General features: G+C 47.0%; 1 protein-coding gene across 8 annotated transcripts in view; it reads right to left on the reverse strand.

Moving 5' to 3' along the window:
* The window catches only part of LOC118301643 (vacuolar protein sorting-associated protein 13B-like), a 299,542-nt gene that overhangs the window by 43,317 nt on the left and 240,687 nt on the right, over window positions 1-15,538 (reverse strand). For all 8 annotated transcript variants that reach the window (XM_035627305.2, XM_047331582.1, XM_035627293.2 and 5 more), the window contains 5 exons: window positions 13,705-13,889; window positions 5,347-5,543; window positions 3,591-3,772; window positions 2,862-3,082; window positions 2,613-2,744 (listed from right to left, as the gene is read on the reverse strand). In XM_035627305.2, the coding sequence (XP_035483198.2) occupies window positions 2,613-2,744; window positions 2,862-3,082; window positions 3,591-3,772; window positions 5,347-5,543; window positions 13,705-13,889 (917 nt within the window). The remainder of the gene's footprint in view (window positions 1-2,612; window positions 2,745-2,861; window positions 3,083-3,590; window positions 3,773-5,346; window positions 5,544-13,704; window positions 13,890-15,538) is intronic.

The raw sequence follows: 15,538 nt of genomic DNA on the forward strand, positions 1-15,538 counted from the left end.
AGATTGTCATGTCAACATTAATGAGAGGCATGTGTACTGCATGACTGCCGGAAAAAAAGATCTTGGTCTTGTCATGGACACAAGAGCAGTCAATGTTACCGTGATTGCGGATATGTTTTCTAACTGATTATGGCTAAATTACAACCATACACAAAGAAGTGTCATTTATTTCTGTTTATTTCTCTTCATCTGAGAGCGCTCCGGCTGGTCGGGTACGACCGTGCCCTGGGCTGCGACGAGGCTCCAGTTGTGTGGTATTGGAGGATTCTTTTCCACGGCTGAATGCTGACCCTGCTTGGCCACATCACAACAGGCCTGCCTGCCAGCCACGACACCAGGAAACAGGAAAATCACTTGAAACAATTACACAATATTGGGATACATCCTTCTGTTCCAGAAGGCCGGAGCCTGTTAACATTTCCCATTACGTTTTCAATAAGGATCAGTTTTTTTTTTCCCTATGAATATGGACAATTTGTGCTCTTGAGTGTGTGGAATGTGAGCCCCGATCAGATCAAAGACACGTTTGAGCTTTATTGAGCTGGCCTTCATAACCGTCCCCTCACCACCAAACAGCTCCGGCTTAAACGCACCCACACAAAGGTTCACCACATACAAGATTTAGTTTCAGTGAAAACCCCAAAAAGGGAAACAAGATTTTCCAAGATTGAAATGATCACAACTTCGTCTGTAATGGGCCAAATATTTAAGCAAATAATTTAATAAAGTATCCGCCTTTTGTACTTGAACTCTCTCTCGCCCTTTTTTTGGAAAACCATAACACCCACATGAAGCACATTTGCCTTATAATTATGCCGTGTTTTTTCTCTCGTGTTGGGCATCGTGGTGAGAGCTCGGGGTAAGATTAAAGGCTCCGAGCAAGTGACAAGGCTGCTGCTGTTTAGACCAATTTAAAGAAATGCAGCGGGCTTAACTGTTTTTATGAATCAATGCCATACCAGCGGATATGTAAATCCACCCGTTGGGATTTGTGTGTGAGTGTTTTAGTTTTAGAGGTAACTGTGCAGTGTACGAGTGAAGAATGTTATCCAGTGTGCATTCAAAAGCCCCTGGCTAAGAGCGTATAACCACTTATTAACCTGAGTATTCATACTTGCCATTTTGGGTCAAGCCGACCATGGTTACCTGGTATGCACAACATGCCCCAAAACACTTTCAGAAAAGCTGCAATATGAGCTTTTCATGACCAAACCACAGATGCCCTAAAGTCTAATTTATGGCTGAATTAACCAGCAGAAATAGGGAACATTCACTAGCCCGTGCTAAATGATGCAATGATGGAGCGAGGGGTCAAGTATGACCCAGTGTCCAACACGGTCGGTTAAGAGCATGTGATGAGTCAGTAACATCGATGGAAAACAAAGGTATTAATCCGCGAGCCAGAACAATCATTTTATAACGGATTTTCTACACAGCTCGTTTAATTCTATTTTTCACAGGTAAAAAGACCACAGCTGTTCCCACAAAAACATAAGCTGTTATTTCCCTCACCTGGCAGAGAGAGAGGGTCTGAATGCATGTAAAACCATGAGAGCAGCTCACGTCTCCGGGGGCCAATATATGAGTCAGCACAGCCACAGCTGAGCCGAGCAGAGCCATGATAGGGCATACAAAGCCAGAGAGGCCAGTGTGTGTGTGTGTGTGTGTGTGTGTGTGTATGTGTGTGTGTGTGTGTGAGAGTGTGTGTGTGTGTGAGAGTGTGTGTGTCTGTGTGTGTGTGTGAGTGTGTGTATGTGTGTGTGTGTGTGAGAGAGTGTGTGTGTGTGTGTGTGAGAGTGTGTGTGTGCGTGCGCAGTAGACAAGTGGGTGGAGGACAAGGGCCAGATGAAATCTTGGCAGGTGTAACCACTCAAGTTTTACCGTGTTTTTACGGGCATCACTTCACACACAAATACCCTGGCTACCAGAGGCAGCGCTGAGAGCTGAGAACCGAGAGATGACGAGGACCATCGACGCCCAAGAAGAGAGACACTGTAGCCTCTTAGTCAGAGTTTACAGCAGAAAAACAGAAAAAAGGCAGGTCCATCCTGCATGAACACTGGCGCACGAGCAAAACCGTTCTCGTAAAATCCGCTTTTTTTGTGAGATTTGTTTAGCTGATACTCCATCTGGGACAAAGGGTCTTTCGGTATTTTCGTTAAATGTGCATGCCCCTGCCTCCAAATATCAAACACTGATTCAAACAGCAGGGAAAATCCCTTCTTCCTTTAACATGTCTGAGTGCATCATACTAATTGAATACACAGGCAAAGTCATACTCCCATACTTTGCAACTTAATTGACCATATCACTGATTCCTCTGGTCGCCTGAGATGTGCATCCCTCTTGCAGCAGTGAAAAGTTGCCCGGCGACAACCTCTGTACTGTACCATTTGACTTCTGACATTAACTATAAAGGGGGACATTTTAAAAGGAGAGTGAGGCAACTTCTGCTACAACATGCTTCATAATTCCAGAGCTCTGACATTTCGTCACTAGCCTGCTTTTTCCATGTCAGCTCATGGAGCTTATAAATCATTGTAATTCTTTGGAGTGTGGTTTTTTCGATATTAAGTGTGTGGTTTTCCTCAATTGCCTGAACTTCTCGTCACCTGTTGCCAGCTGAGCAGGGCAGTGTCCACAGTGTGGATGCTGTACTGGCTGATGCTGAGGAACACTGGATCCACAAACACGTTCACATCCAACGTGGTGTTCTCTGGGCAGCTGGCGGCTGCGGCCTGGCCCTGGAAGAAACAAAAAAGAAAAATCAGATTCTGCATTAGCTTTCTTTCCAGATCAATGCTCTATGTATCAGAATATCTGGACAGACATTAAACCCAATACACAAAGCTGAGCTGTACCTGTAGCACACAGGGCTGGAGAAGCTGAAGGTGTGTGACGTTGCGATACTCCAGCAGCTTGCAGTCCACCTGGGTGGAAAAGCTGATCTCCTGACAGTGAAGTGGCCCGTTGCTCCACTGGCGCAGGAAGACCCTCGGCTCCCGGGCACCGATCACCATGAACTCCTGCTCCTGAGGCAACTTCCTGTCCGGCAGGAAGGGACGAAGTTGCCGAGATGGAACTGGAAGAGTGACACACGCTATTACAAACCAACCTGCTTCACAGGACAATGGAACAGAAAAATGAAACACACAAATCCCCCCCAAAAATAAGGCATTTGTTAAAGGCTGTGGGTTTCACAGAAGAGGAACAGACAATTAAATGCCAGTGGGATCAAGTGTGTACAGAGCTGTTTCGTAGATGTCACAGATCACACGGATAATCAATTATAGCCTATTATAGATTCTTATTAATCACTTCAAAGAAGGTAGTCAATTATTGTCACGGTTTCCAGGCGACCCTTCACCACTAACCACCATTAACCGCTGTCGATGTTATTGAATGCAGTGTAACTGGAGCGGGTGAGCGTTTGCTCTGTAATTTCCTGCAGCCGTGACCCACCCAAGTAACAGAAAGAGAAGGCACAACTTATTTCTCTCCCTCCAATGAAATTGGAACAGGATTTTTTAAAAAGAGTTATAGGCGTCAATCCTTCATGAGCTTCCGAGAGGAGACTCTGTGCATCCTACCTGTGCCCAGCGTTTCGAGGTGGTGGCAGAGGTGAACCTCCAGCTGTGCCAGTTGTAGGGAGACGCCGAGGGAGGAGACGAACCAGGGTGCGAAGCAGGAGTCCACCCGGGTGCAGGCCGCCAGCGCCGTCGGAGACACCAACTGATCGCAGGGCACCTGGGAGCCACTCTCGCTGTCCAGACTGGAGGGGGAAGAAGAGACACAGCGGACAGCTGACGATATTTACGGACGACGCCTTGTTTCATAACTTTCATAACTAACCGTGGGCCCAGCTGTGGAAAAAAACGGCCGCAAATATTCCACTCTCTGATTAAAATAGTCTGATTCGTATTAGAAGCTGAGGGCTTCAGTTTCTCGCCCAGCCAGTTAAACTAATTGTGCGGCGTCCATGTCAGAAAAGCTGCAGAGTCAAACGCTACAATTATTCAGACAACAATGTGCAGGGGGGCCTCTCCGCTGTCCGAGCCAGTGAGTTTAGGTACGCTATTACTGACACAGCTTCCAGGGGAATCTCTCCATAGACATTAATTGCATGTCATGGTTGATGATGTTGAATGGAAGGTAATTGAAGTGAATGACCATTTGCTCTGTAATTTGCTGCTACCATGATCCACTGTAAAAACTCCAGCAGGAAACGCTCAGGACCTGAAAAATGCTGGTGCAGCAGAGTGCTCCTTAAAAAGATAAGCATCATATGTTGACAATTTTCATTACTTCCAGTTGGCAGCGAAGCCAAGTTATTTTTTCTGGTGGAAACTAAAGTAAGGCAGATGAAACGAGCGACCGAGGAAGGGGGGAATCAATTTTGATCAGAAAAGACAAATAATTTAAACATAAAGGAAATGTAGTGTTTGGAGTATGATTGTAATGAATCACAGATGTATATTTAGCTTTACACTGTATCTGGTTCTGCTGATTTTTCTCTCAGTTTCTTCTCTTACATGTTTTCTTATTCTTCCCTTCTCTGTTCCTCTGGAGCTTTCTAAGCCACACAGAATGTGGGCTTGGCAATTCTCTTCCACTAAAAGTTTCCTAAGTCCCAGGAGGAAGTTGAAAAAAGGAGGGGAGTAGATTAAGATGAGGAAAGAATGAGGAAGAGAAAAAAAAAAAAAAGAGGACACAAATGAAGTGAAAGATGGGTGAAGCCCAGAAGACTTCACAGGACACTGGGTGAGACATGAGAGGGATGAGGAGAGGAAGCAGTGGCAGCGAGACGAGGTGTTACGGCGCTTGGCCGGCCCACTCCAACCCATCCCGGCCCAACTCAACCCGGCCCAACCCAAGCCAAGCCAAAGGGGGCGTCACTCCTCTTGCTTCCCGTGAGCTTCCCCCCCCCGATTAGATACACTCAAGGTAAGCAGGAAGGAATCCGGATGGGCCCTGACAGGCACTTGGTGTGCTGGGAAATCTCATTAGGCCAATCTGAACGCCTTCCAAGCCCGCTCCCTGCTCCTGCACACCAGATGTGGGGCGAGGGACACATTACTAGCTCTTTGTGCTCAGCGGCCTGGGTGCACACTCTCTCTCTCTCTCCCTCTCTCTCTCTCTCTCTCTCTGCTTTCCCTCTCTCTCTCTCTCTCCCTCTCCCTCTCTCTCTCTCTCTCTCTCTGCTTTCCCTCACGCCGGACGGCACATGTACCGTAGATCCAAGCACATGTGTCGAAACACACACGCTCTCTGATATACAGACACGGGGTTCACAACACCTACAGGTACCTAGGAGCACCAAGATAAACTGTAGAACTCTCCCCTCACCTCTGCTCATCTCCCCCCTCTCCGTTATTATTGAGAACTATCCTCCACAGGTCTGACGCCACCAGCTCCTTCTGCTGGTCGGTGAGGCTGAGGCTGGGCAGCTGCAGCTGGCAGGCGCTGCTCTCCGACAGGCTGAACTCCCGGTACGGAACGAAGGCCTGCTGGAGCTCATCCCAGTACTCCAGACAGCATGGTACCTGGAGGGAGAGACAGTAGAAATAAATTACACATGACACCCCGAAAATATTGTTACATTGGCATGTTTGGTCCTTTTCACTTAAGTTCAACTTCCCTCAACTCGACCTGCTCCATGGGAACCTGCTCGGGCCTTGGTTCCGACACAACTGGACCAAATCACTCGGCATTTTTCTCAACATGAAGCAATAAAACCATACAGCACAGTCGCAGAACGGTTAGAAAACGCGTGCACACCTCAGTATCAACCACTTACACCTGTATGAGACCCAATTAAAAAAACGAACAACTAAATCAGCATGTCGCATAAACACGAAAATTGTACATGTCCGATATGTCCACACAAGCCACATATCACATATCACAGCTTTTCTTTCGACGGGTAACGAACCGTGAGGGAATATTCACAGATTTTGACAAAACGTGCGTTGGTTTAGAATCGCTTACTGCCACTTTAAAGTCCTTTGAAAGAGACTAACATGGGGGGTTTCCTTGGCATGATGGACACTGTCAAAGACATGAACACCTCATCCCTGAACTACAAAGTATCTGGACCCAAACAAATTCGTACGGGTGTGGAAGAGTCATAGTTGTTCAGGCAGGTCTGGTACGACAAGGTACCGTTACACTGAACGATGCAACTACTGAAACAGGGTTTCTACCGAGCCACTAACTCAGATGGTAATTGTTGCTGCTGAACGTATCTGAATACTCATCAGTCACATACCAGAGGACCTCTTTACGTCTGTCTTGTTGCTGTGGTGATCTTCGATCACTGGATCTCACAGATATCCCTTTCTTTTAGCTGCTGGCTCGGCTTCGTCAGATGACAGCGTTTTTCTGAGTGTTTTACTGTAGATCCCCCACTTAGTCTCCTGCTCCGATGGACACAAGTGGATATCTTCCTGTTGTATCCCTCTGTTGTTCATCACTCACAGTTAAGGCCCGAGTCCAAACGGACTATTGTAATCCCCCCCAGTGTAACCCCCGATTACTCATCTGCCCTCGGATTCCTGTAAGGCTTCGTTATTGCACAACAGGTACTTCTTCAGTCCTGTTGATCCCCTGGTTAAACATAAAGTATTAAGCAACCGCAGTGGTCTGCTAATCATCAAGCACTGATACTTCACTGACCCGTTTTTTAAAACGCAGGGAATCCCTTGAAGAAGGAACGAGCAACTGATGTTTCTTCTTTTTTTTTGCAACCTTGAACTTTACTCACTTCAGACAAACTTTTAATTCCTCATCTAGACGGAAAAAATGAGGCTTTGACCGCAGACCACCGACGCAGTCAGACGACAACTCTCCATAACAACAACTGCATGACCACAGCATAACTAAACACCCGGCAACTTTATTCTACAAGACGGACAGTCCATTAACATGGAAGTCCTGGAGCGAGTTCTCACACTGAATAACAATCAGGCCCATGTGAGCGTGTTCACATCAGGGGATGAGTGGTGGGGCTCCGTCGGTTCCTCTCGGACCGAGCCCAAATCAGCATAAATGTGTCTGGTGCTCCTGTGTGAACTGAACCAGGTGCTCGGGTCCCCGCGACCACCTGCACAGCTCAGCCACTGATGGATTAGTCGTGGCAGCGTGTCTCTGGAGCACACCTGAGGGATGCCAGGCCGTAAGACGTGAGTGCAAGTGTGTGTGTGTGTGTGTGTGTGTGTGTGTGTGTGTGTGTGTGTCTGTGTGTGTGTCTGTGGGGTGAGCGAGTGCATTTGTTTGTGCACATGTGACGAATCTAACAGTCAACCAGGGGTACGGAGCTCCGTGGACAGTTGCCAAAATCACAGGACGATCATCGAGCCGGTGTGTGTACGCGAGGTGCGTGAAAGCTTTGTGCACAAAGAGTGTGAGTATATGGATGAAGTAACCGCAGCTTACATCATGTATATAATGCCACACGGGCTTTTCCTGGAATCAACTTCTCATAATTGTACCTGACAGAGTTGTGCACCCGCAGCCCCCACGACTGAGCCACCGAAGAGGAAACTCTCAGAATGTCCACAGAGAGTTCCCAGAACTGGACGGCTAAAACCAAAAGGGCCTTTTTTTTTGCTTTTCACCTGTGATATTCTATACATATGACAGCATACAAGAAATGAATAGGTGAGGTAGACATGCACGGTACAGTGGAATACATTTGCATGGTTGAATTTGCGTCATTTTCCCTTTGACTTGCGGTCCCGGCCTTGGACCAGAGGAAAGATGAAATCAATAACCGGTTCATCAAAAGCTGTAGGGATGATGGAAAAAGGAAAAAAAAAAAAATGAATTAAATGTTTCAGCTTTGTTTAGTTGGCCGTCTGGCACTGGCTTTTGGGAGGAGACGGGACCTGTGTATATGTCAGATGTACTGTATATATGTATAGAGGATGACTGTGTGTAATTGGACGTATGAAAGACAATACGCATGTATACATATGTGTATACACAGGTGTGCTTATGTATGTGAGTGCATGATACAGTCTGGGCAGTGTCAGTTTCCTGCTGCTTGATTGTGTGTGTGTACCTTATCTGATAAACAACATGTAGCCCTGAATAGCTGACATTCCCTTGGCTGGATGGGTTTTTAACTCCACAGAGCAGAACTTTGCCTGGCAGCAAAGACCTCGGGGTAAAATATCAGTCAACGGATTATCTTAAATGTTTTAGTTTTTTTTTTATTATGTTTATTTTCCATTTTGAAGCTGGTTCAAATTGCCTAGAAAACTAAGTTGAGGCCTTTTAAAGTAGTTCAAATATCAAGATAGCCTGCCATAGCCAAGCATATACTCAAATGCGTGTTAGTGTGGGACCTCTCGGTTCATTTTTGATTTCCAAGAGGCGTTACCAACGGACGCAGACCAAAATGCCTCCACACGCATTTGATAAACCTGCAACCAGTGAGAGCGACGAGTCATGGGACGTCTGTTGAGCGACGCGGAAATGTCGTCAGACTCGAGCAGAGAGGAGATGATGGGATGCTGAGAACACAATGTCTGTGAATGACATTTGAAAATATCTTTTGGTCAAATGCAGGTTTGTCAGCGGCAGCCGTCTTGGTTGTTTACAATGGCCACGTCTCATGGCGTTGGTATAAACCCCGCCCATTATCAGATAATCGGTTGTGATTGGACCGGCACGTTTCTTGCTGGAGGAAATCACTTCCCAATGGAGGCGATCCAGACCGTGAGTCTGGCAGAGCAAATGAAATGAGCTCCCGGAATTCGTCTGGGTCCCGGGCTAATATTAATAACTACTAACTAATATATTTGCATTGCGGCCTGTTAAAGGCATTCTGCATATACAGTACGCGTCGGATTCCGTCCCCCGTCTCCCACCGGTCTCTCTGCCAAACTACTTCTCGGCATGGGTTTACTTTTCCAGGACTAAGTGACCAATCACGGTGTCTAACAACATTAAGTCGAGGCAGGTCGAAATAAGGCAAATGCACGACATATCGAAGTGATTTTAAAATTTCCATGATCAACGCAGGTGTGTTCACTGCTCAAGTTCAAATTTGTCTGTGCAACTGAAGACTCCCTCAGCTCCTTCTGAGGCCGCGGCTGTTGACATCCGCAGCCCCGTCTGCCATTACTTTTATTAACAATATCAACAGTGCCATTAGGTCTTCTGTTATTGCACCGATGCTTATGTGTCTAAAAATTCCACTGCTAGCTACTTCTTATCAGCCTGCACACAAATTGAATTGACATCAGCTTGAGCAAATGTTTACTCAGGAGATGTAATGAAAATTGTTCTGAAAATGACTCCTGCAATGCGGTCTCAGGTGGGCTAATATATGTTCACATTAATCAGTGTGGAAAATCAAGAAGAAGCCCACGCTGAGATCGTTGGGCTCATCTTTGGGTCTTTTTTTGGGGGTTTCCTCTGTAATGCCAAACTTTTAAAGAAGTGCTGGAAGTTTGGTGGATGAGGTGTAAGAACTGCAGATCGAATTAACCACATGGACAGTCTTATTTATACAGTGCATTAACTGTGACTAATGCAAGTCTGGCTTGAGCGCTGTCCCACTAAAACAATAGTTATCTTGGACAAAATACCCCCGTCGCTCTCTCCCGTTCAGTGTGCTGCACCGAGGTGAAATACCCCGGTGATCCTCTGGTTGTAACTCCCAAACAACAGGCTGCAGCGTATTTCTTCTAATTGCAGAAAAGGGCTGATGGTGGACGTGTGTTTCTCATAATAACAACAATGGCAGAAACAACAGCTGTAGCGGTGGCTGCGGCTGAAGATCGCTGGTTCATCTCAGGCCACGCCGCTTTTATGGTATGGGTCGCAGGCCGGCGGGGCCCCGATGGCAGCGGAGCCCTGCCGCGACATGAAAGGCCGTCCCACAGTGCCATGCACAAAAGCAACAGCAGGGGACCAGATGGTGGTGATGCTTGTCTGAAGAAGTCAGTGGGCAACTGCTTCAAAAAGCTAGCGGATGATGAAACTTAAACGTTTGTATATTGAGCAAAGCTTGCGTGGGGACGAGGAGAAATGCAATTATGCATAAGAACAGAATGTCTTAGACGTGCTTGTAAAGCCGAGGCTGAACTTCACTTGTTGTTCTATATTTTAACATTCTGTATCCCCCTCCTCCTGCCCCCCCCCTCCCCTCAGGCTGAATCATAGCTCCTGTGTTTACTCCCCGTTTCTCAGACTTTCAGAACCCCACAGAGAGGCCGAGGGAGGAGAGGACAAACGAGAGGGACGGAAAAAAGAGCAGCGAGGACACCTGCTTATGATTCAGAGAGCCGGACCACACGGCAGTGGGAAGGTGAGAATGAGTCACCTCCCTCCCTCATTCCATCCCTTCACCAGGCGGGGCCCCCTACAGGTGGGGACCTGCGGCCGCCCCGTCAGGAATCTGTCACCTCTCTGCCGCGCTCCCATCACTCTGACGCTCCCATTCTACTGTACGTGGAAAACATAATGTAGGCAGCAAATTGACGTAGAGTAATGGAAGGATGTTTGAATTCCCCCTCTGAGATACTGGAACCAGTTGGGAAACCGCAACTATTTAAATGCAGGAAATCTTTCTTTTATAAAATGTTAATATGATATACTCTGGGGACGGGCAAGACCCCCCCCCCCCCCCTTCATCTAGTCAGCGCTCTCCGCTGAAGAGAGGGAGCAGAGGAAAGGACGGGGGGAGTGTTACAAAAGGAGGGAAGGAAAGAGAAGAGTGGAGGAGGAAGAGAATAAGAGTGGAGAAGACCCTCTTCGACTGTGCAGGTAAACAGCCCTGAATTGGAAAAACATTAGGAGCTAATGGTGACAAATGACAAGACAGCTCATTACTATAAATATCATTCTCTTTCCTCCTCGTCTTTTCCCCCTTCCCCTATGCCTCTCACTTTCCATTTCTCAAAATCTATCAGCCTCCATCTCTGCGTGGCCACATGGTAATTTTAGAGGCCTGAGAAATTATGTCTGCCTTCTCTCTCTCTCTCTCTCTCTGCACAGTCTTGATGTAAAGTAAATGAAATTCCTTTGGAACAGAGAACGGAGCCATTACTCGTTTTTTTGGGGGGATTTTTACAGCGGCATTTCCGTTCGCTGTAGCTGGACCGACTTTCTGGTCTAGGGAGAAATTAAAAAAAAAAAAATGAATTAACCGAGACTTTTGAAGTTTTGTAGGAAGGAAAAAGCATAATCACTGTCTCACAGAGGCTGAAGTCAATTAAATCTGGGATCACAATGACATTGGCTGATGACCAAGAGGTCCAGTTAAAGAATAACCACCACAAATCCAACCCATGCCTCGCACACACACACACACGCACACGCACACACACACACACACACACACACACACACACACACACTCACACACACCGGGCTTAATACTGCGTGTGAGTGTTTGGACAGAAATATGAGGTAAGTACGTACCCTGTAACATATCCGCACACGGATCCAGTGTCTCGTAATTACTTTACAATCACTTCTTTCAAAAAGTCCATGATACACGACACCGGTTTTTAGTACGTGTCGACAAAATGCATCAGAGAAGCTTTCAACAATGGATTTAAACCAGTTAACGTATACACCTTAAGTGATGTTTTTCATTAATTCTTTTTTTTTTAATCAACCGTGCCTTTGTGAATCATGCCCACTGCTCTCGCTGCAGACATATCAGATGCAGTGTCTGGCCAGAGTGTTTATACGGATGTCGCAGCAACACAAGCAGCAGATTTAGGAAAACATCACTCACACACACTCTCACACACACACACACACACACACTCACACACACACACACACACACGTGGTTCAAACAGCCATTCTCTACGAGTGTGAGCTGCGTTTCTCTTTGAAATAGACGCTGACGAAATGTTGCACAACTGTTTTTGACAGTCCTCCTCTTTTCAACCACTAACCCCCCGTAGAAGTCCCATCACCTGATTCCTTTTAACAGACTTGTCAGAGGAGAAAAGGACCATGCCAGATGACAGGAGGAGCGGAGAGGAAGATGTGGAAACCACATGTTCATCAACCACTGGTTCCACATCTCCTGCTGTGCAATATGTTCTCATGCAGATAAGAATATGTCTGTAGCTGGAGGCACTCGTTTTGGACACACACACACACACACACACACACACACACACACACACACACACACACACACGTATATGAATGGCCATCCTCTCACTTCATCTCTGTTCAACTCTTCCTTCCTGTCAAAGTCTCCTTCCATTATCCGACCTCTCCGATATCTAAACTCTGTCCATCGCCGCCTCTTCCTCTCGCCCTCCCTCTCCACCGCACACATCAGCTCTATCTGTTCGCCGCTGTAACTCAATATGCGGCCAATCAGCAAGAGGCTTTGGAGTTTTGCTCATTACAGACTTTACAGCTGTGGGGGCCTCGCCGGGGAGCCAGACATCTGCAGAACCGTCCAATATCTGGCCTCTCCCGGGCCGGCACACATAAACAGACCGGAGAAAACATCTGCACTGTAGGTGAAATGATTGTGGGAGTCCAGGAAAAGAATCTGCGAGATAAAGGGAGGATGTGGAAAGATGAGAAACTTCTGCTGCAGATGGAGGAGAGAAACAGAAGGAAGAGGGAGAAAGTGAAGCCAGCCCCGAGGCTTAAAAATGTAATTAAAAAGTCCTCATAAACGGGCTGAGGATGTAATAAAGCCGGCCAAGGCCATTAATCTCAGGATAATAACATTAACTTTTAATAAATACTGCTTGATTAGGAATGAGTCATGTTGTAGAAAACTCTGTTGGGATTTACTACGTTAAAGTAAATATTTTTACTTTTCCCAATTTTATTTAAACTTTTTGTTACACCATTCCTGAAGTAATAATTACTAGGTATTGAAATATGTAATGTAAGACCAACATCTGTGAATTGATTACAATCAGCTGATTTTACCTTGTGTTACATTTGACCAAATTCATAAATAAATAGTTGCTTTTACTGTACACTGAATTTGATTTTTAGGAAAATAACAACAGACATCTCAATAATATACGACTAAACATAACCAATAGACAATTTCAGGAGCATGAATTGAGTTCAGTTCCAGGAAAAAATAGATAAGAGTATTGAGGGAGGATGCGAATGAACTACGCTTCGGGACCCCGGCTTTCCTTCGAGGATGAAAGCTGGAAAAGAAAGGCAGGAGAGAGTGAGGCAGGGGGGGGATGAGTGATAGGAGGAAAAGTGGGATGTCCTCTCCCCCAGTGAGGCCCTGAAGACTCGGTAGCTGCTGCGGCCTGCCAAGATATAACCTCATCGGGGGCTGGAGACACCTGGCTATTCACACCAGAGCAGGCGAGATGACTTCCACAGCTGCCTGGTCGTGTATTACATGTTTGGAGGAGCAGCAGGGGTCTCTGTCATTCAATAACACGTCGGGTATGGGAGTTCTCATGACTCATGTCACGGGAATCATAATGGACCGGAGCCCAGTTCCAAGACAGTTTATTTCTCTTTCACTGCAGGTGATGTTATGCAGGAAGCAGTGAGTGAGATGTGCAGATTCCCCCCTTTTCCCTTTTTACTCCTCTTTCACTCGAAATGAATTGAAACATGTAGTTTCACGCACGGCCGCTCTGTACAGTGCGTGTTGGGACTATCTCGTGTGAATATCGGTTTTTCTAACAGAGAGGATTAAAGACACGCCGCATGTGTGTCCAGCTCTACCTGCAGGACATCCCCCAGGTCGGCCGTGCTGATCTCGGGGTCCTCCGTGGTGTTGAAGGGTACAGGAGTAATCCTGACGAAGGTGAGCACTCGGGGCTCGGGGTATCTCCACAGCATCACGCCCGGGCTGTCCTCCGTTTCAGTGTAGAACACCACCTCGTGGGGCCCTGGCAACCTCTGGGACGCTGCAGGGAGTTGACAAAGAGAAAAAACCCCATCAGACTACAGTACCTTCGCTGGAATCTGCCGTGAGGTTTACACTGAGCTTTGGAGGAGGGAAAACTTGTGGAAAACCTGTACAGACACAAGTCAATATGAAAATGACATCATCGTAAACCGAAAAGAAAGAAAAGATAAAAGAATGTGCAACTGACAAGCAGACGACGAACTGGAAGGAATTTTGATTTTGCAGATTTTGCAAAGAGCCTTTACTCGCCTCGGGAACATTTTCTGATGCTTGTGGAAGAAATGTATAATGAAATTCACCTTTTGTTGCTAGAGAACTAGATGCGACGTGCACACATCTTCGGTGCTGTGAAGTTTTTATTTGTCATTTTCTACGGTGAACCCTCGGAACAGCATCTCCCCTGGAGGAGCACGGTGGACGTTTCCAACGCGTCCAGAACGCAGAACGTTCGCATGCGTAAGAAGCTGTATATGAACCGAGTGGCCGAGTAAACAGTTTCTGGTGTGGACTAAACAACCATTGATTGAACCGTGCCTTGCACCTTGCAACAGCTGGACAACAGTGGATCCAAACTCCGGAGTGGTGTTTGACTTGAGTCCCGGCTGCTGTTTGTGATTCAGAGTCCTTTGGAAAAATGTTTATTTGACACAAACAGTCGAGCAGAGAACTGCCGCTCTGTTTGGGCCCCGGGGGCCACGAGCACCGAGACCCTCTCTGGAGAAAACACATTTGGAGGGGCATCGGTCTGCGGCTGATCCCCGCCGGACCAGACGACGGACAGACACTTTCATGAGGTTTTCTCTTTTCATTTGCTTGAACTCGGAGAAAGTGAGAGACGGAGACAGAGAGTCCTTCCACCGCTCTCTCTCCATCCATCTGTCATCCACTCCTCTGACCATCCATCCCTGTGTCCGGGCCCCCGAGGGGCCACTCACCGTTCTCTGTTCCCCCTCGACTGCTGACAACATGTTGCCGACAGATTGTCCGCTCTGTTCTAGTTCACTACTGTACATTCTCCTGCTTCAGTCAGCGTAGTAAATGCATCAAAGACCGGTGGAAACGGTGCAACAAACAAAGACTCAACCACAGCTGACAGAGTGGACGGCTGGTCTGCAGCCAGGGAGAAGTTTGATCCTCTGTGTACAATGTCCCTGTGTGTGTGTGTGTGTGTGTGTGTGTGTGTGTGTGTGAGTGTGCACGGAGAGGGGGAATAAACAGCATGCTGCTCAGAGTGGAACCAGGCAGACGTGTCTGATGAAACTTCTTTCCACAGAAGACTTTGATCTCGCTCTCGATTGGAGTCTGTGTGTATCTTAAGTGACGTCTCACTTTGTCACAAAGGTTCTTCTTGGAGTTTGTGACTGATGTTCGTCCTCAGGACTCAGGGAGCGGCTGCTTTACCGCCGGTCCATCCACTTTGAGAAGCTTGTCATGGAATCACCAGGAAGAAATGGAGGTCGGCATCATATCGTTTTACTTTGAGTCGAGGATTAATCTCTTTTAAAAAGCAATTTGGTCTGTTTGAAATTACTGACATGAAGGCCAGCTGATAAAACAACCAGAGGACAATCCCTCTCCGGGGGCTTGGACTACTGCTGAACATCTAGAAGCTCCTCTGCCGGATGAACAGCTCCACAAATGTTGGGC

Source organism: Scophthalmus maximus, chromosome 1, assembly GCF_022379125.1.
Source record: "Scophthalmus maximus strain ysfricsl-2021 chromosome 1, ASM2237912v1, whole genome shotgun sequence".
NCBI lineage: Eukaryota > Metazoa > Chordata > Actinopteri > Pleuronectiformes > Scophthalmidae > Scophthalmus > Scophthalmus maximus.